The following is a 24,478-nucleotide window of genomic DNA, read 5'->3' as shown; positions in this document are numbered from 1 at the left end:
TATCAGTTACATTAAAGCTTGGTGACCCAACAACCCAAAACTTTTCTGGCCTAAAAAATAACTCTACTTAACTAATTTTCTGTTTTATATGATGACCATAACTGATAGTTTGATTGTTTTGCGCTTAAAATGTTGTGTACTACAAATAAAGTTTAATATTATTACACAGCCTAAACTTACAATATTTTTACATGACAAAAGAAAAATAAGTAAATTGGTAGCCTGTCAGTTCATGCTTGCCTCAGTTTAATCTTAAACACAATAACTTTTACATGTCCCACATTTTTTATATTTGGTAAAAAAAATCTTATAAGTAACCAGCTGCAGAGTTTAGTTTAGCCTTCTGTGTGGAAGGACACTATGTTAAACTTGCTTTTACTTAGTTTAATTTGTTTTTATTCTCTCTGTATTACTGTTATTTAGTGTTTTATCTTATTGTTAAGCACTTTGTCATTTTTATCTTAAAAGGTGCTATATAAATAAACATTTACTTACTTACTTAAGTAACTTAACCTGCCTGAAGAGGAACATTTCTGATGGGATTTAATGATGGAATCATGCTAAAACACTTATGTACTTCTTTTTAAAGTCTATTACCATCCAAATCTGTCATTCAGCACACATTAAAAGCCTTAAATCAAAGCTAAAAATAAACAGGTTTCTTTTTTTGGAAAAAGTCAAATTTCTCATTTAAAACAAAAGAAAAATTTTGGGTTTTTTTTGCCTCTACTAGATCATTGTGCTCTGCATTTCATTTAACGTCTGTTGAGACTGCTCTTTATAAGCTACGGCTAACTGGCCAATCACTGTAAAGCCTTTCTTTATAGTTCCTTTACATCCCTCCGTCTGCTCCTTCCACTTGGAATAATTTACAAACTGATTTGAAAATAACAAAACTGATTTCTCTGTGGGAGTTTAAGTTGATTTAAGGGCTCGAGAAGAAAACTTGGTCAGTGTGACATTTCTATACATCACATAATTCATCCCATGCTGGATTTCATGTTCCAAATTTGCTGCCTTGTACATGTTGTTTGCTAGCTGATGCCTCTTATTTAGTCGTGTGGTAAATTATAAATTTGTAGTTGTGTTGTCGTCGTGGTCAGGTCACTCTTTAGAGATTTCTAACCTTAATGATGTTTTATCTGGTTAAATAAAGAATAAATCAAATGGCAATTTGCTGATATCCTAAATTCCACCATTATGCTATTTCTATTAAACTCATGAGCCAGTGATCAATGAGACGATATCAACATGCTGATTTATTTTTAAACTCAGACATTTAAATGAAAAACAATCAAAAGTCATTCTATATGTTGAGCTAAATGTTCACATCATGTGAAAGAAAAGGAATAATTTTCTATGTGTAGACATTAAAGCAGAAAATAGTTTAAACTTTTGTCTTTATAGTCACAAAATAAAAGTTTGTTAGAATAATTGAGGTAGTACAGGCTATAGTTAGTGTAGGTACATCATTGCATATCACCATGCTCCTCATCAAATCAAAACAAGACATTTTGGTTGTTAAAAAAAGAAAAAACCCAAATATTCTTGTTTAAGTGTGTTTTACAAATGATAACAGCATCTATGTCGACTGCTGTGTAGCAACCATGTTAGAAAGAACACACACATTTGGAGTTGTGATGGGAAAGGTGGCAACTCTGGAAAGGGGGATAAAAATACCATTAACGATAATGTAAAATATCAGGGGTGTCCAAAGACGGTCCGTGAGGGCCGCAGTCCTGCAGCTTTTCAATGTGTACCTGCTCCAACACACCTGACTCACAGTATATGGATCTAACAGTCAGAAGTTCAACACAAAGACTCAATTTGAATCAGGTGTGTTGGAGCAGGGAAACGTGGAAAACCTGCAGGATTGTGGCCTTGACAACCAGAACGGGACACCCCTGCAATAAGTCAAGACTTCAGGAGACTCACACTTCACAGAAAGTAAAACACGACTATTCAGACTCGAGTAACATTCATGAATATGTGGATAAAATGTTTTTTTTTTTTTTTAAAAGTGAGAAAAAAATGACTTAAAACAAGTATATTCATAAAAAACAAACAAAAAAAAAAAACATGTTAATCATGTAGAAATATGTTTTTAAATGACACAGAGAATGCCATGTACATCACGGGCAGCTGAACAGAGTCTACCGCCACTGCAGCAATTTCTGAGACCCTTTATTGGCCAAATTACCATATTTGTTCACTTCACTGGGCATCCAAAACACCTGGGCATGCTAATCCATGAGGTCATACAACCACACGAGTTCTCCACACCAATCATCAAAGATCAGGCTACATCAGCTTTAAAATGTGAAGGAAAAAAATAACTGTTAGCACAAACCACTAACCTTTATTTTAGTAAAGAAAAAACAAGTATCCAAGTTTTAAAGTTTTGTGATATTCTCCGATAGAACAACTTTATGGTTAGTTTTTAATTTCCAAGTGTTTTTCAGTGTCCGATGGATCCTGTATTCTTTATAGGTTTTAATGTCAACGTCATCAGAGCTGTGAAGAATATTTAGAGCGACTACTCTGAATGAAATAATCAGTCCTGAATTTTTTTTTTTATCTCAATGCAACTGTTGTGGTTTCTTTTTTAAAATGACTTTAGTACACAGCATAAACTACGTTCAGTATTCATGCATCAGTTGTCCCTAAAAATGACTTCTATTTGAGTTTGATGAATTCTGCAGTGTCTCCATAAGAGTAATAAAAGCGAAGTCCAGCATAGAGCGGCTGGCTGAATGTGGTCTGGACTCTGTGGAGGAGAGTCATCCTGCTTTTAGAGACGCTGTAGAAAGACAGAATACCTTGAGACTGATAAACATAAACTCCGATTCTGAAGCTCTGAGCCTCAAAGATTGAAAGTTTGACATCATTGTGCCAGAATGCATAGCAGTCCTTGCCACAAGCCATTGCCCAGGAGATCTCATTGCACCCAAATATGGATTTTAAAGACATTCCGGGTCGGGTGATGTTTATGTAAGTGACTGCCACTGTGATGGAGCTCCCTATCCATTCCACCTCGAAGTAACAACGATCAGGCAGTGGGTCTCTGCTCAGGACTTCAGTAAAAGAGGTGAATCTGTTTGGATGATCGGGGTAAAACAGCTGTTGTTCCATTAATTTGGCTTTTCTGTTTCCCTCAGATAAAGAGAGATGTGGGTTTGCGGTGTCTGGATCCAGAGTGACGTCACATGAACATTTTATGAATTCAGCTCTGGTTTTTGGCTCGGCTGGGGGAAGTAAAACATCAGCTTCCACGATTGCCCATGAGATGTTTTTCCATTTCTCTGTCAGGATGCCCTGTAGTTTACTTACACACTTAGACACAGCTGCTGTCACATTTTTAAAGTACGTCAGAGGACGATCAGTGATGGAGGGCGAGCGCCGAGCTTCACCGAGTGCTGCCACAGTCGGATAATTGTGTAGAAAATGGTTGTGATCCTCTGTGTGTGAGAGCTGCACCAACTTGGCATCTTTCCACTTCAGCTCAGTGATCTCCTGCTTCAGCTCATCCTGAAGCTCTTTGACTCGAGTCACTTCAGTTTCCTGCTGGGATCTGATCTGCTGCTTCACATCAGACCTTCTTTTCTGGATGAGACGGATCAGCTCAGTGAAGATCTTCTCACTGTCCTCCACTGCTTTATCAGCGGAGCCATTGATGGCCTCCACCTCCTGTTGAAGCAGCTTCACATCTTTCTCTTCGTCCTGGATTCTCTGCTGGATTTGTTTTCGCCTCACCTCCAGCTCCTTCTGCTTCTCAGCTCTTTCCGTTGGAACTGAGGCTGTTTCATGACCTTTATGTTCATTCATTAAGCAGAGATAACAGATACTCCGCTGATCAGTACGACAGAAAATCTTTATCACCTCATTATGAACAGAGCAGATTTGCTCTTGGAGTTTCTGCGAGGGGTCCACCAGCTTGTGTTTCTGTAATGGTGGAGCATCATGATGAGGCTGGAGGTGTTTCTCACAATACGACGCCAAACAGACCAGACAGTACTTGGTGGCTTTCAGCTTCTTCACAGGACAAACATCACAGGCCACATCTTCAGGTCCAGCGTAGTGGTGAGCAGCTGGAGCAGCCTCTCCGGTCATCTTCAGCTCGTCCACTAAAGCAGCTAACATGACGTTTTTAACCAGGACGGGCCTCGGTGTGAAGGTTTCCCTACACTGGGGGCAGCTGGGGAATCGTCTTCTCTCCTCTTCATCCCAGTGGGTTTTAATACACTCCATACAGTAACTGTGTCCACAGGCAATAGTTGCCGGATCATTCATTAGATCCATACAGATGGAACAGGAGAAACCCTCTTCATCCAGCTTAACTTTTTTCTGCTCCATTTCACTTGTTGGTGGCAACAACTGTGAGGTTTTATTTGGTAGAATTCTAATCTAAATGGATGAGCTTGAATGTGACCTGTCAGGAGGAAAAGAAGATAAAGAAATAAGGTTAATTCTATGTAAAATTATTTTACATAGTGTTTTAAAAGAATGTTAAGCTCAACTATTAAAAGTCTTAATAAAGGCATACCAATTTATTTAGTTTATAAAAAGACTAAATTACAATATCTACACCTGTAATTCAGGTTCTGCACTGCACTGTAATGCAAGGTACTTCAGGTTGACTAAAAACTCGTTTTCTACAATAGTTTAGGTAAAAAAATAATTCTAGTCATAAGGCAACAAAAAAATGTTTTTCATTTTATAAAATCTTTTCACTTTAAGCTATAAAACAAAGTTACAGGAGTGAAGCAGAATACAATTAAAAGACTTATAGAATTAAAGAATTATAGAGCACTTTTCCTTGCTAGGGCAACACAAAGCGCTTTACATGGTAAAAACAATTTATGCATAATAAAGTAAAACAATGTGAGGAAACAATGGCAAACTCATTGCAGAGATAAAACGATGTCTTGGGAATTCAATCACACCAGGAACCAGTTCGCCCATGTCCACAGAGATCACTACTGCAACCACCCAGACCTGGGCAGGCCAGAGTCCACAGCACAGCTGCAGGGCTGCATGCAGGACCCCCCCAGCCACCAGGACAAGGGCGACCACCATGGAAACAACCCCCAGACCCTTGGCCAAGCTTCTGGCGCAAAAAATCCCCACGAGGAAAACAGTGGAGTAATAATATTAAAAAGTTCAAATAAAGATCAAATAGTCCCATAAGTAGAAATGAGAACAGAGATAAAAAAAAAAAACACACACACACACACATATAAAGAACTTCATAAAATAATGTGCTAAAAAATAAATAAAATAAAACGTGAATTAGATAAAGATAAAATAGAATTCTGTTATAAACTAAGCTAGAAACCTAAGTATGTATATATCTCTTTAGTATATCTTTACGGAGGAAAAAAAAAAACAATCGCCAAAGAAAAAAGTCACGTGACACTGAAGAAAAAGCCGCGTAGAGATTCAGAAATTAGAAACTTCAAGAAAACTTATATTAACGGTTAAAATGAAATTAAAGCAGTTAACGCCGAGTAGTGCGATCGGCAACACAATGGACTGATAATTAAAAGAAAAATAAAAGAGTAAATAAATAAACTTGCACAACATACCTCTCCACTGTTGCAGCTGCTTCTGATGATGATTCTTCTTCGTCTCGGTTTTTACTTTTTGGCGGTTACAACTGCTTCCGCTTTTTCTTCTTCGCGTCATTTTCCATGGCGGTCAGCAACAAAAAATTTAATTGGTGCTATAACGCCACCACCTGGTCTGGAGTGTAGGAAGGATTTTGGTACTTATTGCTTATTTCGAAAATAGATAAATAGAACAACCGAATAGTCAAAAATGACAACTATCACCAATTCCAGGATGGAGATAATGCTTGGTAATGTTCAGAAACAATTTCCTGTGTGAGGAGGCTATAATTTTAATTTAACTTCCTCGCTTTTACTGAAACAAAATGCCCAGCACACATTCTGGCAGGCAGCGTTTCTCAGCCTGCCAGAATGTGTGCTGCTCATACAACTTTTGTAACTAAAGACCAAACCAAATATAAGATATTTATGGATCAAAACACACAATGGTAGGCTATAATGTAAGCTAAATGGGGAGGGGACGCAGATCATAGCAGGCTGAAAGATGTTGCCTGCCAGAATGTGTGCCCCCATAATAATAATATATACTTTATAGATCACAATTGGGAAATTGGCCTCTGCATTTGACACATTTATAATTACATTAGAGAGCAGTATAGTACAATCCATGCCCTCAATATAAGTTATGTAAACAAATTCAAATCCTCTTCATATTAATTGCAATGATTAAGAACAGGGTTTTCTGACGTTGCCTGGGCTCTCTTGGGATCTGTCTATCTATCTATCTCCTTTATTTTTCAAGACACAGAAATTAAACTATATTGAAAATATTAAATAACAGAATTGTTATGTTTTATATGAAATGGTAAGATAGATAAGAAAACTGGATCTAGTTCACCAATACAAGCATTCTCTTAAAAATATCAATGACATGAGACATAATCTAGAGTGTATTTCCTGTATGATATACTGAAAATGTCCCGTTATTCTTAAACATGAAGCTGATGGTAAAAGTATAAAACTAATAAAATATTGAAATGAAAACCAACAGAGAAAATGTTCATTCATGAAACATCTTTATTGATCAATTAAATCATCAATTTGTTGCAACATTACATTTTTAAAATCTGCTAAATGATTCTTGTCCAATGGTTTCAAGAACCGATTCTCTTCATCCCACAATAAGTGAATCTGACATTATGATACTGATGACATCAGCTGTGTATCACCTCATCTGTACATCCATTAGAACAACAACAACATTTGCTGTGACTAATTAAATGTAAATGAATTAGTTTAGGTGAATAAAATGCTCATGAGCAGTGATAGCCTCCATGGCTGCAGACACAGGAAGGAGCTCCACCCAAACATCAACAAAACAACAAACAAGAAGATGTCAGAGAACCACCCAGAAAATGTGATTGACAGCTGAAGAAATGACTCAACAATGAAGATAAATAAACTGGAAACTAAAATACACATTTTAACCATCTGAGCCTTTAATTACTTCTGTTCATTTTGGTTTAACAAACTCAGCAGAGTCTCCACCAGGATTTGAAAACAGGTTCTGGTAAAAGCGAATTCCAGCATAGAGCGGCTGAGTGAATGTGGTCTGGACTCTGTGGAGGAGAGTCCTGGTTTTAGAGACGCTGTAGAAAGACAGAATGCCTGCTCTGTGGTCCAGATACACTCCTATTCTGGAGGAAGGAAAACCTGAGACTGGAGTTTTTATACAGTTGTGCAGAAATGTGTAACTTTTAGTGTCACAATATAATGCCCAAGACCTGTTATTGAATCCAAATCTAGTTTCATTTGAGTATTCAGCTCTGTTGATGTTCTTGTAGGCAACTGCAACATAAACTCCTCCTCCTCTCCACTCCACCTCCCAGTAACAACGTCCAGTCAGACTCTCTCTGCTCAGGACCTGATTCCAAAACGTAAATCTGTCTGGATGACTAGAAAATGACATCGTCTTCCACTCATGTTCATCATCCTTTAATGTTGCTTTTCTGTTTCCTTCAGACAATGACAGACGTGTGTCTGCTGTGTTTGGATCCAGTGTGATTTCTCTTGAATATTTTAGGAAGTCATCTCTGCTCTTTGGTTCTGGTTCTGGTTCAGACAGTAAAACATCCACATCAGTGACTGCCAGTGAGATGTTTGTCCATTTCTCTTTCAGGATGTCCTGTAGTTTATCTCTGGTCTCTGACACAGCTGCTGTCACATCCTCAAAGTATCTGAGAGGACGAATATTGATGCTGGATGAGTGTGTAGACTCACTGAGTGCTGACAGTGAGGGGTAGTTGTGTAGAAACTGGCTGTGATCCTCTGTGTGTGAGAGCTGCTCCAGCTCGCCGTCTTTCCTCTTCAGCTCAGTGATCTCCTGCTCCAGCTTCTCCTGAAGCTCTTTGACTCGACTCACTTCAGTTTCCTGCTGGGATCTGATCTGCTGCTTCACATCATAGCTTCTTTTCAGGATGAGACGGGTCAGCTCAATGAAGATCTTCCCAATGTCCTCCACTGCTTTATCAGCAGAGCCATTGATGGCCTCCACCTCCTGTTGAAGCAGCTTCACATCTTTCTCTCCGTCCTGGATTTTCTGCTGGATTTGTTGTCGACTCACCTCCAGCTCCTTCTGCTTCTCAGCTCTTTCTGCTGCAGCTGGAACTGTCTCATGACCTTTATGTTCATCCATTAAGCAGAGATAACAGATACTCTGCTGATCAGTACGACAGAAAATCTTGAACTCTTCATCATGACGAGAACAGACGAGTTGCTGGAGATTCTTGGAGGGCTCCACCAGCTTGTGTTTCTTAAACTGAGCTACGTCATAGTGATGTTGGAGGTGTATCTTACAGTAAGAAACCAGACAGACCAGACAGGACTTGGTGGCTTTCAGCTTCCTCCCAGTACAGACATCACAGGCCACATCTTCAGGTCCAGCATAGCAGTGATCAGCTGGAGCAGCTTGGAGTCCAGTCTTCTTCAGCTCCTCCACTAACTCTGCTAACATGATGTCTTTTTCCAGATCAGGCCGAGTTAAGAAAATTTTCTTGCACTGAGGACAGGCATATACTTCTAGGGTAAAGATTCTTCTCTGATCTTCTTCATCCCAGTGGGTTTTAATACAGTTCATACAGTAGCTGTGTCCACAGGGAATAGTCACCGGATCCTTCAGTGGATCCAGACAGATGGAACAAGAGATGGAGTTTTGACTCATCTTTGTCTTTCTCCTCAGCATTTCTCTGCCCAGTGAGTTTCTCCTGACTGTTCCTCTACAGTGGATCTTCCAGGTTTAAGCCACTGTGGATCCAAAAGACAACAAAGAAACATAATTAGAATAAACTTTACAAATATAACCTTTAATGTTAAGCTGATTCATCACAAGTAATGTCTTCGTGTTTAATGTGTGTTGTTAGCTACGTTTACATGGACAAATATTTCATGTATTCGATTGAAATCAATCAGCTCAGAGATTCCAGCTGGCATGTTTATAATAGTGATCAGATCAGCTGCATGTAAATGATGGATAGATTTAAAATTTCACGTGTACAGCGCCTACTACTTCAGAACATGTGTGTTAAATTTATTTTTTATTTTTACAATAGAAATCCTGAAAACTTTTACCTTAGTTTATAACAAAAACATATGCGCTACCGTCCGTTCTGTTTTGCAGCATTTTTCAAATCCTCCCTACGTTACGTAACCTCCACGCGGGTTAAGCATGCGCAGAAACAACAACCACAGAATTGATCTATACATATATATAAATATATCTGAATGATGACAAATCGAGGGTTTAAAACACCCCTCTCGATTGGATTGAAAATGATTTTTGATCGAGGGCGATCGGACCAGCTGACATGTTTACATGATGCATTTTTATATAAGATCGTATCAAAAAGCTCCATGTAAACGCAGCTAATATGCAGATGTTGGGTAGGTTGTGGAGGTATTGAAGAGAAAGAAGCAGCAAAGCTTAATCCAAAACGCTAAACTTGACGAAAAGATAAAGAACTGGAGAAGCAGATCTAATAACACACAATATTTCTCAGTTTTCCCTCATGCCAGTCTGACCTGATAAGGATCCAGAGGAACGAGGATCCGGTGGCCGAGACTCATCAGCTGGTTCGGTTGTGAAGACGCCGTAGAAGCAACCACAAAGTGGATTCTTCTGGGTGTTTGCTGTTTATCTTTGCAAATTGAAGCTCTTCTGCACACAAGAAATAACCCTGGGAACCAACGGACCGCAAGACTAGTTTAAAATTTGACGTCACCAGTTATTGATCCAGTGAACCAATCCTGACTGACAATACGGAGTCAGGGGTGGAGCTCAGGGAAAGCTGCAAAGCGTGGAGGATTGTGGGAAACTGAGCTCATGAAAGGCCTCGTGAGCGCCACACAGACGTGATGCTCCATGTTTGCAGTGTTGCACAAGTTGCTGCTTCTCATAAACTAGTTTAAAGTTAAATTCTTACAGGTTCAATATAAATATTTCACTTCAGAGTTCACCATTTTAATTTTGAGCTTGTTCAAATTTTAGTTAATTAAAATTTATTTTAGGTGCAAAATGTAAATAAAGCCTGGAAAAATGTTGTACGACAAAAATGTTTACTAGACAAAAAGATTAAATAAAATGTAGAAGTTGAAGATTTTTTTTATCTATCAGGAACTGGGAAGCAGGCAACGCCACGTCTCTGTGGAGAGCCGAGACCTGTCCTGAACTCAAGTTCCCACAATCCTCCACGCTTAGCATCGCTCCATGAGCTCAACCCCTGACTCCGCATTATCAATCTGGATTGGCTCAACTGAGCAATGGCTCGTGACGTCAATTTTTAAATAAATCTGCTGGTCCATTAGTTCTCAGGGTTATTTTCCGTCTGAAGAGAAGCTTCCAACTTGAAAATAAACAACAAACTTGAAGAAGAATCCGGTTTTTTATAGAGTCTCCAGAACCGAACCAGCTGACGAGTCTCGGCCACCGGATCCTCGTTGTTCTGGATCCTTCATCAGGTGAGACGGACATGGTTCTTTAAAGGACTAGATGTTGCAGTCCTAGTCCGAGATAGTTTGTTTCCTTTGCAGCGTTTCCATGCAGGTTTATAGCTCAACAGCAAATGTTTAAAAGAGTCCAGAGTCGGTTCAACTAATTATGTTTCTATTTTCTTTTTTGGATCCACAGTGGCTGTAATCAGCATTTAGTGAACAGAAGCCTGGAAGATCCACTGTAGAAGAACTAGTCTTGTTTTTCCAATCAAGGAGATATGGTTCGAAGAAAAACAAAACTGAACCAAGAATCCATCTCTTGTTCCATCTGTCTGGATCCACTGAAGGATCCGGTGACTATTCCCTGTGGACACAGCTACTGTATGAACTGTATTAAAACCCACTGGGATGAAGAGGATCAGAGAAGAATCCACAGCTGTCCTCAGTGCAGGAAAACGTTCAAACCGAGGCCTGTCCTGGAGAAAAATATCATGTTAGAGGCAGTAGTAAAGCAGCTGAAGAAGACTGGACTCCAAGCTGCTCCAGCTGATCACTGCTATGCTGGACCTGAAGATGTGGCCTGTGATGTCTGCACTGGGAGGAAGCCGAAAGCCATCAAGTCCTGTCTGGTCTGTCTGGTTTCTTACTGTAAGAAACACCTCCAACCTCATTATGACGTAGCCCAGTTTAAGAAACACAAGCTGGTGGAGCCCTCCAAGAATCTCCAGCAGTTCATCTGTTCTCGTCATGATGAGGTGATGAAGATTTTCTGTCGTACTGATCAGCAGAGTATCTGTTATCTCTGCTTAATGGATGAACATAAAGGTCATGAAACAGTCTCAGCTGCAGCAGAAAGAGCTGAGAAGCAGAAGGAGCTGGAGGTGAGTCGACAACAAATCCAGCAGAGAATCCAGAAAGATGTGAAGCTGCTTCAACAGGAGGTGGAGGCCATCAATGGCTCCGCTGATAAAGCAGTGGAGGACAGTGAGAAGATCTTCACTGAGCTGATCCGTCTCATCCAGAAAAGAAGGTCTGATGTGAAGCAGAAGATCAGATCCCAGCAGGAAACTGAAGTGAGTCGAGTCAAAGAGCTTCAGGAAAAACTGCAGCAGCTCTCACACACAGAGGATCACAACCAGTTTCTACACAACTACCCCTCACTGTCAGCACTCAGTGAGTCTACACACTCATCCAGCATCAATATTCGTCCTCTCAGATACTTTGAGGATGTGACAGCAGCTGTGTCAGAGACCAGAGATAAACTACAGGACATCCTGACAGAGAAATGGACAAACATCTCACTGGCAGTCACTGATGTGGATGTTTTACTGTCTGAACCAGAACCAGAACCAAAGAGCAGAGATGACTTCCTGAAATATTCAAGAGAAATCACACTGGATTCAAACACAGCAGACACACGTCTGTCATTGTCTGAGGGAAACAGAAACATCACATTAATGGATGAACATCAATCTTATCCTAGTCATCCAGACAGATTCACTGAGTGGTGGCAGGTCCTGAGCAGAGAGAATCTGACCAGACGTTGTTACTGGGAGGTGGAGTGGAGAGGAAGAGGAGTTGATGTTGCTGTCGCCTACAAGAACACCAGCAGACCTCTAGATCGATTTGGGTCATGTGACACATCTTGGGCATTATATTGTGGTACAAAAAGTTATATTTTTCGGCACAACAATGTAAAAACTGCAGTCTCAGATCCTCCTTCCTCCAGAATAGGAGTGTATCTGGACCACAGAGCAGGTATTCTGTCTTTCTACAGCGTCTCTGAAACCATGACTCTCCTCCACAGAGTCCAGACCACATTCACTCAGCCGCTCTATGCTGGGATTCGCTTTTATCACCATTTATGTACACATCCTGTCAGAGACTCTGCAGAGTTCGTTAAACTGAAATAGACAAAAGTAATTCATTGATCAGGTGGTTAAATTGTATATTTGATCTTTATCAATCAGGACGTGTCATTATTTTATCCTACGGAGCCGATATTCTGACATTGATTGTGGGATGAAGTGAATCTGTTCAAAAACCTGATAACATGATCAATAAAATTTTTGGTAATAAACATGTTCTCTTTTGGTTTTATATATGAGAAGAATGAGGGAGTTACAGTATATTACACAGAGAATACACAACAGTCATTATTATATTATATATTATTATTATTCATTAATTTATTACTGTCATGAAGAAAACACTCATTTCTCATGACAAAAGCCACTAGATGGCAACATAACACAGATTTCTTTATTCAGTCAGTCAAACTTCAGTGCCTACACCTGACCCGGTTAAATTTTACTGCATATTACACGTTTATGATCCTTTTACACTTTAAAAATGTGTTGCTATTTAAGGCAGCTATGAAGCTGTAAGGATGACTTCCATTTATCTGTTTAATGCAGTAGAAACAAAGTTTCTTATAGTTTAATGCTGGTCTATGTAAAACAACTCAAAATGATTACATTTATTTTAAAGTTACATTAATTAGGAATACACTACCGTTCAAAAGTTTGGGGTCACTTCCCTATTGAATCCCCAATCCTAGTGACCCCAAACTTTATTATTATATTGTGTGTGTCTAAGAAATGAGGTTGTGTTCATTGCACTTGAAAGGAGATATGGCCATGAGAGTGTTGTAAATTAAAATGATAGAGAGGATTACAAAACTCCTTTAACAAGGGAATTAAACTATGTTCTTTACATTAAGGTGCACCTAAAATGAGGAGTAAGTACAAACAAAATGGGAACTTTTAAAAGGGAAACATGCAGGTTGACAGAGGAAGATGTTAAAGAAATATAACAAAGTAGAAGATGGACAACCAGTTCGTCTTGCTTCAGGTGCTCCTGATGATTCTCTGCTTTGCTTTCATAGAGAAGCTACAAGATGTTTTCTATTCAGTGTTTATTTTACAAGTGTACCAACTGCTTCTATTTTTTAAATTTTGTTTACTGTACAGTTGTTTTCTTTTTTCTTTTCTTTAATGCCCCCTCCTGTCAGGTCCAATCAGCAAGCGGAGCCACTTGGATCAGTGTTTATAGTTTAGCTGTAGTAACCGGCTGAAGGAAATGGTGATTTACATCCATTCATTTGTATTATTTTATGGTCGGCTCACATCATGGTGTCACTTTGGTTTTTAACTTTAATGTGGTAGCAAATTCAGAAAAATGGTCCACGATTAATTTGCACTTATATGAATGTGATGCACTGAATATATATAAAAAAAATGAGCCGACAAGACAAGACATATAAAGACTAAACAAGTCGACCAGTTTTACTTTTTCCTTATAAAAAGGTGCAACAGGCATAAAAGTGGGCAAAAATGCAAGTTTCCCACCACAAAACAGCTTAAAACTGTAGCCAACCATGAAACTGACTTGTACTTACTGTTTTTACTGGTATTATTCAGTTATATATTTGAGTGTTATTTTCATTATATTTATTTTAATTCAGGACATCCTGAGATTTCAGGCATCCCATGGGAGTAACTTAATTGGCTTATGCTAAATATACCTGCCTCTCACCAACTAGATGTACAGAAAACTTTTTTCTTTGAGCTTCGTAAACATCCAGCAAATCTGGTTTTCATCCACTTAGATAAACATTTATTAGTTGTGTATCAGCAAAGCTGAATGTAAACTGTTAACTATAAAACTCAATACCAGAAATTCTTACAATTTTCATGATTTATTGTAAAATTGTTTACATTAATGAAAATCTTGGGCTCCATTTTGTCTGATTTGTCGAAGCTTTGATTGTGGCTTTTGATTTGGGTTTTTGCAGTCTGTTTTCTTTTCTAATTTTGTACTTCGTTCCTTTGTGTATTCTGTTTTGCCTTCTGTTTCCTGTTCATTAGTTTAGCCGGTTTGAGTTGTTTATTCACTTTATCTGTTCGTCATTAGTCTTTCTGAGTATTGGTAATTTTTCAACCTGCCAGTCTATTGTAAGCCTTCATGTCCTGTTACTGCTGTGTGTTTATTGTAAAATAAACCTTGACTTCTACACCGGTCTGCCTCCAACCCCCTCAGCCTACACGTGGCTCCTCTCCTCCACGCCTCAACCTTGACACTTTCTTTGCACCCAGGTAGACAATGGATGTAATCAGAGACATAGAAACCCCCATCTGGACCATCAGTAACACATTCATGACAATTTGTATCTGTATTAAGGTAATTTAGCAGATATGTTTTACCTAAAACGACCACTTCAAGCCTGGATCAATGTTTTAGGTAAAAAACAGCTTTAGCACAGGAGCCATGAGCACCAGAGCAATCGTGGCCCAGATCTATCAGACCAGGCAAGACTCCAGGTGCAGACTGTGCAAAGAGGCCCCTGAAACAGTCCAGTACGTAACAGCAGGGGTAGGATACTGCCAGAAAAACAATGCATGGAACGCCATAACCAAGTAGCCAGCATAGTGTAAAAAAGCATCTGTGCAGAATATGACACGTGACACGTAGATCACAATGGGAAACACCTCCCATGGTGGTGGAGAATGAGAGGGCTAAGATCCTGTGGGACTTCCACATACAGACCAATAGAATGGTGGTGGCCAACCAACCGGACATTGTGATGATGGATAATAAGCAAAGAAAAGCTGTAGTGATGGATGTAGCCATCCCCAACCGTGGAAATATCCGGAAAAGAGAACACATGAAACTGGAGAAATACCAAGGACTCAATAAAGAGCCAGAGAAAGCCTGGAAGGTGAAGGCAACAGTAGTACCAGAGGTCACCAGAACACCTGGGGCTGGAGAAGTGGCTTCAACAGATGCCTGGAGAAAGAATTTAGAACAAAATGAATCTGAATACATTTGAGTTTAATTGTTTTGGCACATTCAAATTTAAGATGTCTCAATGGGGAGTAATAAAGTTTTAATTAACACATTTTCTGCACACAAGTAAACCCTGGAAGGACAAAACCAAGTGAAACAATAGATGTGATCAGAGACATAGAAACTCCCATCTGGATCATCAGTGACCCATTCGTGACCATTTGCATCTGCATTTAGATCATTTAACAGGAATTCTCACCTAAAATGACCACTTCAAGTCTGCATCAGTGTTTTCATTCAACAGATTGATTTACCTTTTTGTTTGGTTTGAAGTGCTCTCTGGTTTTCTTTGTAGCTCTAAAATCTCTGTGTTAATGTGATTGTTTTTTCTTTTTTGTTTTTGTGGTGGTCAGTACGCAGCGATTCAGTGTTATTCAGAAAAAAAACTGAGTAATTCCACAGATTCATCTCTTTGTGTAATCTCATGTTATTTTGACATGCCTAATAAATTAAAATCTTATTGTTTCATTAAAATTTTACTTAGTGAATTGAAAAATTATTCACTTAATTTTAAATTATTGCAAAAACATCTTTCACAACATAAAACTTGCCTATCCAACACATTCTGTTTTCAGGATTCACGGTTTCAGTTCTTCAGCTTCTTCACTCCAAATAAGTTGTTCTCATTAAAGTTGTTGCTTATTCAGATGTGTTGAATTCTTTAAAAGAATTATTATGTTGTTTAATCAGATGTTTAATGTTTTGTGTCTAAATAGTGGAGATTTTCAGGTTGTAGAGTGAAATTAATCATATTGGTCTACATTTCAGGGTTTGTTGTCAAAAAAGTACAAAAAATCTGTCGTGTTGCAAATTTGCAAAATTAACTACCCTGGAGTTGCAGAGTGCCAGCACACACAAGATGCTGTAGAAAACAATTCTTTTTAAAGGGTTTTGGATCCGTGTGTGTCTATGTGTGTGTGCGTGCGTGCATGCATGTAACAAAGATAATTCAAATGATCAAACTTGTTTATTAAAGTGTCTGTATTTTCTTTTATTAAAATTTTATGTTTACCGTTGTGCTGCTACTGTTTATTCTGACTGAGAATTTCAATAAAAACTTATTCTCATCCGGTTAACAATCCTGTTTTCTATTCAGTGTTTATCTCCACAAGATTTTTAATGTAATTAAAATTTATGTGATGTAATTTTCATTATCAAAACTGACACTGGAGGCAAAGAAGTAGGTCAAAAGACTTCAAAAATGCTTTTGACAAACTTTATTATTCATGTTTAAGTCATGTACAAAAACAAAAAACTTTAAAATCATTCACTCTAACGTTTTCATATAAGATGATTAAATAAACACAGATCAAACACAGATTAACCCCTTTCTATTTCCCTCCCTCTTTGCCTGTAGTTTACAAGTGAAATTAACAAATGTGAATATAGCGACTTTAGAAAAACTCGTTTTCTACAATAGTTTAGGTAAAAAAATAATTCTAGTCATGAGGCAACAAAAAAATGTTTTTCCATTTTTTAAAATCTTTTCACTTTAAGCTATAAAACAAAGTTACAGGAGTAAAGCAGAATACAATTAAAAGACTTATAGAATTACAGAATTAAAGAATTATAGAGCACTTTTCCTTGCAAGGGCAACATAAAGCGCTTTACATGGTAAAAACAATGTATGCATAATAAAGTAAAACAATGTGAGGAAACAATGGCAAACTCATTGCAGAGATAAAACGATGTCTTGGGAATTCGATCACACCAGGAACCAGTTCGCCCATGTCCACAGAGGTCACCACTGCAACCACCCAGACCTGGGCAGGCCAGAGTCCACAGCACAGCTGCAGGGCTGCATGCAGGACCCCCCCAGCCACCAGGACAAGGGCGACCACCATGGAAACAACCCCCAGACCCTTGGCCAAGCTTCTGGCGCAAAAAATCCCCACGAGGAAAACAGTGGAGTAATAATAATAAAAAGTTCAAATAAAGATCAAATAGCCCCATAAGTAGAAATGAGAACAGAGATAAAAAAAAAACACACACACACACACACACACACACATAAAGAACTTCATAAAATAATGTGCTAAAAAATAAATAAAATAAAACGTGAATTAGATAAAGATAAAATAGAATTCTGTTATAAACTAAGCTAGAAACCTAAGTATGTATATATCTCTTTAGTATATCTTTACGGAGGAAAAAAAACAATCGCGAAAGAAAAAAGTCACGTGACACTGAAGAAAAAGCCGCGTACAGATTCAGAAATTAGAATCTTCAAGAAAACTTATATTAACGGTGTTGTGGAAATTTCATATTATTCCCTTTTACTATATTGTGTCTACTGATCACTCTCATGGTAAACAGATTGTTTAAGTTCTTGGTAATTGAGTTTAATGCTGAGTAGCCTGTTGCTATCGTAAGTTGATGCATTCCTTAGAGCAGTTCACACTGACCTGTGTGACTTATCTGGATACTAGCCAGATATCTTCAGGATGACCCAGCAGGGCATCCTGGCCTTAATGTCACTGGAGTTGTTTATGTGCTCAATAAGTGTCTAATCCTGTGTGAGGAACAGACAGTCTCTTTGTTTTTATCTTACAAGATATATGATGTGCTGTGACGTCATCATTCTGCTTAAAAGATGCTGCCTGTGTGTTTCTTATCAGATTCTCTTCAGATCTGTGCTGTCAGACCTCTGAACAGTCTCTCGGATTGCAATTCTATTCTTTGTATTCTTTGTATTTAATTCTGTGTTCAATAAACTTGTAATCATTCTTCACTTCAGAACCAGACTCCTCAATCCTTGACAGAGTAACTTTTTGCCTCAACAACGGTTAAAACGAACATGCTGGACAACACACCAGTGTTAACAGTTAACGCCGAGTAGTGTGATCGGCAACACGATGGATCGATGATTAAAAAAAAATAAGAGTAAATAAATTTGCACAACTTACCTCTCCACTGTTGCAGCTGCTTCTGATGATTTTTCTTCTTCTCGGTTTTTACTTTTTTTTTTTTTTTTTTTTTTTAATCTTCACCATTTGTTGGATCCAACAAAAAAGTACAGATCTTGTACAATGCAAGAACTAAACAGCAAGGACGAGAATTACAAAGGTGTAATGGTGTGAAAAGATAAGACAGAATACATCAAGAGCTAAAAGGATAAAAATAAAATAAAGAGGAGAAAAAAAGGAAAAAAAAGAAGAAAAGGAAAAAAAAAAGAAAAAAAAGAACATAAACAGGGGTAACCAGTACCAAAAACAAAGATACAGAAAAAGACTACAAATTACAGCTCAGGGCGTACATAAGTTAAATGCAATACAAGTAGCAATTGTCTTTCTTGCCTTACTGTTAATTGCTTTCAAAGATTTAACATAAGACATGAACATTCTGTGAAACAACAAGAAAAGAGGTTGATGCTGTGAGAACTTACACTTATGCAGAAAGAATTTGGCCATAATAATCAGTAGATTAATGACATAGGCTTTTTTAACAAAATTTCTATCATGCTTAAAGAAACCAAAAATCACATGTTCAAAGGACACAGAAAAGTCAATAAGCAAGTTGTCATTAATAAACTTGGAAACATAAAACCAAATTTTTTTACTGTATTCACAATACCAAAATAAATGGGGAACAGTTTCAGGGTGAGTTGATATCAGCATTGTTAATGAATTTCTTGAGGAAGTGTTTGACAGGATAAACTTTGTGTAGAATTTTAAACGAGACCTCCTTGATCTTATTATTTAGAATATATCCATATCCATATCCAAACATGGGCCCACGGAATATCTTTGACAACACTATTCCAGTATGTAACAATATTAGGTTTGGTGACAGTATCAGACAAAAATAAGCTACGGATAGCCTTGTTACAGTTCTTAAGACCTGAGGAAAAACAAATTTTCCCACATAAGGTCTCGGAGGGATGAATCAAGACAGGATCGGCTTGAAGTGGTACATTTCTCAGGAGCAAGATTGACCCTGTCGGGATAGCTTTGATGACCATGGCATATTCTTTATCAGAGATTTGAATATTGAAACGAGAAATAAAATCAGCAAAACTCATAAGTTGGCCGTTAGGAGACATCAATTGCATAACAGAAAAAATACCTTTATCAAACCACTGTTTTAAAAAAAATACTTTTATTTTTAAGTAAAATGTCCCCATTGTTCCAAATGTAGTACCTATGCGGTGAAAAGTTGTGCTTGTAAATTAGTTTCCAGGCTTGTAAGGCTTGCATATGAAAATTAGACACTTGAACAGGGAGTTTACAAATTTTGTAATTGCACATGAGAATAAAGGGCAAACCTCCAATTTAATCAAAAACAAATTTAGGAATGAAATTCCACATGGAAGAGTCATTTATTAAAAACTGTTTTAACCACTTGACTTTAAACACATAGTTTAAGGTAGAGAAGTCCAAAAGGAATTGGCGACAACTGATTTTCTAATGTAGTGCCGACGTTTTTTCCATAGAAAATTGTATAATACCTGATCAATTTTTTTGGAGGTTCTATTGTCCAAGGACAGTGATGATGCAGCATAAATAAGTATAGAAAGACCTTCAGCTTTGGACAAAGAACACGTCCTTTTAAAGACATGTCCCTTTGTAACCAGAGATTGAATTTGTTCTCAGCTTTCTTAATCAGAGGTGCAAAGTTAAGGTTAACTCTGTCCTTTTGGAGTTTAGCAATAGTGACACCTAAATAATTCAACTGGTCCTTGACCAAAATATTGCTAATAGAGGTTACGGCACACGTCTTTAAGGGAAAAAGAACACACTTATTAAGGTTTAAACAAAGGCCTGAAGCTTTGGAAAAAGCAGAGATGGTATCAACAGCCCGCTGTACCTTGGTAGCATCTTTCAGGAATAAACAAGTGTCATCCGCCAATTGACTCAATAGTAAAACCCTATCCGCAACAGAAATTCCTTCAATATTGCTTGATTTCAGGTAATGACAAAAGACCTGCCCCACAATAAGAAAAAGGTACACAGAGACCGGGCAACCTTGCCGAATACCTCTCTCTAACTGGAATCTATGAGTTGTACCGGTACTTAATTTAATACAACTATTACCATTAGCATAAAGGGTTGACATGGCGGAACAGAAAAACCTCCCAAATCCTAGTTTTTCTAGACAAAAAAAAATAAATAAATGGATGCTCAACAGAATCAAAAGCCTTACAGAAGTCTAGGAAAAGTATGAAACTATCTTCATCAATAAGGTCAGAATAATCAACCAGATCAAGAACTAGTCTTATGTTAATGAAGATGTGTCTATTAATGATGAACCCAGATTGATTTTCATCTATAATACTATCCAATGTCAATTTAAATCTCTGAGCAAAGACAGTAGCAAACAACTTATAGTCATTATTAAAAAAGGTTACTGGTCTCCAATTTTCAATGTTAGTAATTTCTTTGTTAGGTTTAGGGATCAAACTGATGACACTCTGAGTCATGGTAACAGGGAGTGTGGCGTTACTGAGGCTTTCAGAAAAAACTTCAAGAAGAAAAGGGGTAAGAGTATAAGAGAATAATTTATAAAATTCAGCTGTGATTCCATCACTGCCCGGTGATTTGTTGCTTTTAAGGCGTTTTATAGCCTCAGCAATCTCTTTTTCAGTAATAGTAGAATCACAGAATAATTTTTCTTCCTTACTAATTGATTTCATGTTTCCCAGACGCTGTGAAAACTTTAAGAGGGAGTCGTTGTTAAACTGAGTTTTATACAACAAGGAGAAGTACTCAAAACAGAATTTTGAGATATCCTCCTTGTTATTAATAACCGTATTATCAATCAACAATTGTTGTACTGTATTTTGTTTAGCTCGTGATCTCTCCAATTTAAAAAAATATGATGACATTTGTTCTGTGTTCAAGCCATTTTTGTCTCGACCTTATAAATGCCCCTTCTGCTTTGTATTTCTAAAGTTCATCCAGCTTTTCCTGTAGTTCCGATGGCTTCAGTTTCTCTACATCATTTAAGTCTACTGTATTTTTATTAGAAAGACTCGCAGTTTCCCTAACAACCTTTTCTTGATCAAGTGACCTAGATTTAGCCAATAAACTACCATAATTCCTTAAATATTTATCTATCTCGTATTTTAAAAATTCCCAATTAGATCCAAAAGAATTTTCTTTTTTTGCTTTTTCCCAATAAAAAGAAATGAGTTGTGTTAAATTTTCTTTTACGTAGTTATGGCTCAGAAGGGAGCTATTCATTTTCCAAAATGAGAAACCTTTTGAAAGGGTTTCACCTGGTAATAAGTTAATATTGAGTACTATCGCCTTATGATCGGTTAAAGGCGTTGGTAAAATCTGAATGGCGACACTGCTTTTATCGAGTGAACGAGGAACAAGCCAATAATCTAAGCGCGAGCATCTAGAAAAGTCTTTATTACTTCAGGTATACACTCTATCAACTGGAAACTTATCTCTCTAAATATCAGTTAAATCATATTTGTTCACTAAATTTTTAAGGTTTGAGTTTGAATGAGAGGGTTTTCCGGGTGGCCACCTGTCCATAACTTCATCCAAAACAACATTAAAATCCCCCCTATTACTAAATATGCATCTGGGAACTTGGATAGGTAGAAGTGAATTTTCTCATCTAACAAATCTAATAACAAATCATTTTCCGATCTTAAATTGTAGCCGTAGAAATTACTAATAATAAGAATCTTGTTATACATCTTTAAAACTAAACAAACAAAGTGGCCATTTTTTTCACAATCCGATAGCAGCACTTCTCCCCTAAAACTGTTTTTCAAGCAAGCAACCCCTGCAGAGTGTTCAGAGCCATGTGACAGCCATATGTCGTTGCCCCACTGTGATCTCCAAAAGTTGTAATCTTTAGCGAGAGAATGTGATTCTTAAAGTACAAAATCATTTCTAAACTGTTTTGCAAATAAAAATAAAGCTTTGCGTTTTAGAGTATTTCTTAACCCCCTGGTATTAAAGGGGGGGGAAAAAAAGACATATAATTGAGCAAGTAAGAAAAAAGGAACGTGTGAATGAACAACGATAAGGAATAACCTTATTAAACAACTACTTAACCCTTTACAACTTTATAGAGAATAGGTCGGATGTGAAACGCAGCACCTAAACCAGTAGAAATAGTGCTAAAAGTATCCCAAACTATTAGCGAACTGTGAAAAAATAAGTTCAAATCAGTAGGACACTTAAGTGAGCGTCCATATATATGTATACTACCATAGGAAAATTAGTCCAAAAGTTTTATTTCACCTTCTCCTGCGATGAAAGCTCTTGCACCAGCAAAAAACGCAATTTTCCCTGCAGGGGGGCCTTCTGCACCTCAGGCCACAGCTTCTGTCTCCTGTCTCTGTCCCCTTTGGAAAAGTCCTACTTGAATCATCCTCGACGAACTCCTCGACGCCCCCAGTATTCAAAGAGTAATCGTGGCCTCCAGAAGCTAACGCACATGTCGGACTAGTTTTACCTAGCTCGGTAGAGTGGGAAGAATGCTCTCTTTTTTCCCCATTTTAAGCCTAGTAAAGTTCACCAAAGTGTTAAAATCACATAAACTTTTAAAAAGACAAGATTGACTTATGTTACAGATATTTAAGCACAGTTTTCAGCAGAAGCTGGTGCGGAGCGTCTCTGCATGCGTCTTCTCAGGCGGACATTTCAGCCAGAAGTCCCCTGTTTTTACTTTTTGGCGGTTGCAACTGCTTCCGCTTTTTCTTCTTCGCGTCATTTTCCATGGCGGTAAGCAACAAAAAAATTTAATTGGTGCTATAACGCCACCACCTGGTCTGGAGTGTAGGAAGGATTTTGGTACTTCTTGCTTATTTTGAAAATAGATAAATAGAACAACCGAATAGTCAAAAATGACAACTATCACCAATTCCAGGATGGAGATAATGCTTGATAATGTTCAGAAACTATTTCATGCGTAAGGAGGCTATCATTTTAATTTAACTTCCTCGCTTTTACTGAATCAAACTGCCCAGCACACATTCTGGCAGGCAGCGTTTCTCAGCCTGCCAGAATGTGTGCTGCTTATACAACCGTTGTAACTGTAGACCAAACCAAATATAAGATATTTATGGATCAAAACACACGATGGTAGGCTATAATGTAAGCTATATGGGGAGGGGACGCAGATCATAGCAGGCTGAAAGATGTTGCCTGCCAGAATGTGTGCCCCCATAATAATAATATTTACTTTATTGATCACAATTGGGAAATTGGCCTCTGCATTTTACACATTTATAATTACATTAGAGAGCAGTATAGTACAATCCATGCCCTCAATATAAGTTATGTAAACAAATTCAAATCCTCTTCATATTAACTGCAATGATTAAGAACAGGGTTTTGTGACGTTGCCTGGGCGCTCTTAGGATCTATCTACCTATCTATCTATCTCCTTTATTTTTCAAGACACAGAAATTAAACTATATTGAAAATATTAAATAACAGAATTGTTATGTTTTATATGAAATGGTAAGATAGATAAGAAAACTGGATCTAGTTCACCAATACAAGCATTCTCTTAAAAATATCAATGACATGAGACATAATCTAGAGTGTATTTCCTGTATGATATACTGAAAATGTCCCGTTATTCTTAAACATGAAGCTGATGGTAAAAGTATAAAACTAATAAAATATTGAAATGAAAACCAACAGAGAAAATGTTCGTTCATGAAACATCTTTATTGATCAATTAAATCATCAATTTGTTGCAACATTACATTTTTAAAATCTGCTAAATGATTCTTGTCCAATGGTTTCAAGAACCGATTCTCTTCATCCCACAATAAGTGAATCTGACATTATGATACTGATGACATCAGCTGTGTATCACCTCATCTGTACATCCATTAGAACAACAACAACATTTGCTGTGACTAATTAAATGTAAATGAATTAGTTTAGGTGAATAAAATGCTCATGAGCAGTGATAGCCTCCATGGCTGCAGACACAGGAAGGAGCTCCACCCAAACATCAACAAAACAACAAACAAGAAGATGTCAGAGAACCACCCAGAAAATGTGATTGACAGCTGAAGAAATGACTCAACAATGAAGATAAATAAACTGGAAACTAAAATACACATTTTAACCATCTGAGCCTTTAATTACTTCTGT

The 24,478-nt window shown here is 37.7% G+C and overlaps 3 protein-coding genes and 1 long non-coding RNA gene across 5 annotated transcripts; 1 reads left to right on the top strand and 3 right to left on the bottom strand.

The window, feature by feature from the left end:
• Positions 1-2,226: 2,226 nt before the first annotated feature.
• Positions 2,227-19,930, bottom strand: LOC121639838. The gene is made up of 3 exons (XR_006010257.1): positions 19,920-19,930; positions 10,928-10,932; positions 2,227-2,310 (listed from the first exon to the last, which is right to left on the bottom strand). It is a non-coding gene; the product is annotated as an uncharacterized LOC121639838 (long non-coding RNA).
• Positions 2,306-5,657, bottom strand: LOC121639736 (tripartite motif-containing protein 16-like). Its single transcript, XM_041985200.1, has 2 exons — positions 5,586-5,657; positions 2,306-4,429 (listed from the first exon to the last, which is right to left on the bottom strand). The coding sequence occupies exon 2, from the start codon at positions 4,351-4,353 to the stop codon at positions 2,677-2,679; it is 1,677 nt and encodes a 558-aa protein (XP_041841134.1). The 5' UTR covers positions 4,354-4,429; positions 5,586-5,657; the 3' UTR covers positions 2,306-2,676.
• Positions 6,630-9,938, bottom strand: LOC121639732 (tripartite motif-containing protein 16-like). The gene is made up of 2 exons (XM_041985196.1): positions 9,645-9,938; positions 6,630-8,870 (listed from the first exon to the last, which is right to left on the bottom strand). Exon 2 carries the CDS (start codon positions 8,806-8,808, stop codon positions 7,081-7,083), a length of 1,728 nt encoding a protein of 575 aa, XP_041841130.1. The 5' UTR covers positions 8,809-8,870; positions 9,645-9,938; the 3' UTR covers positions 6,630-7,080.
• Positions 9,255-12,591, top strand: LOC121639757 (tripartite motif-containing protein 16-like). Of its 2 annotated transcripts, none has more exons than XM_041985228.1 (2): positions 9,255-9,506; positions 10,750-12,591. In XM_041985228.1, exon 2 carries the CDS (start codon positions 10,832-10,834, stop codon positions 12,464-12,466), a length of 1,635 nt encoding a protein of 544 aa, XP_041841162.1. In that variant the 5' UTR covers positions 9,255-9,506; positions 10,750-10,831; the 3' UTR covers positions 12,467-12,591. The 2 variants fall into 2 exon arrangements, with proteins under 2 accessions (XP_041841162.1, XP_041841161.1); XM_041985227.1 differs by lacking the exon at positions 9,255-9,506 and adding an exon at positions 10,235-10,580.
• Positions 19,931-24,478: the final 4,548 nt, after the last annotated feature.

This window comes from Melanotaenia boesemani, chromosome 5 (assembly GCF_017639745.1).
Source record: "Melanotaenia boesemani isolate fMelBoe1 chromosome 5, fMelBoe1.pri, whole genome shotgun sequence".
In the NCBI taxonomy this organism is placed as follows: domain Eukaryota; kingdom Metazoa; phylum Chordata; class Actinopteri; order Atheriniformes; family Melanotaeniidae; genus Melanotaenia; species Melanotaenia boesemani.
Note: the sequence above shows the minus strand (reverse complement) of the source record. Positions and strands in the feature narration are given on the sequence as shown.

Bases quoted from the DNA above. Each gene is read 5' to 3' on its own strand.
- LOC121639736 (XM_041985200.1), bottom strand. From the start codon at position 4,353: ATGGAGCAGAAAAAAGTTAAGCTGGATGAAGAGGGTTTCTCCTGTTCC.
- LOC121639732 (XM_041985196.1), bottom strand. From the start codon at position 8,808: ATGCTGAGGAGAAAGACAAAGATGAGTCAAAACTCCATCTCTTGTTCC.
- LOC121639757 (XM_041985228.1), top strand. From the start codon at position 10,832: ATGGTTCGAAGAAAAACAAAACTGAACCAAGAATCCATCTCTTGTTCC.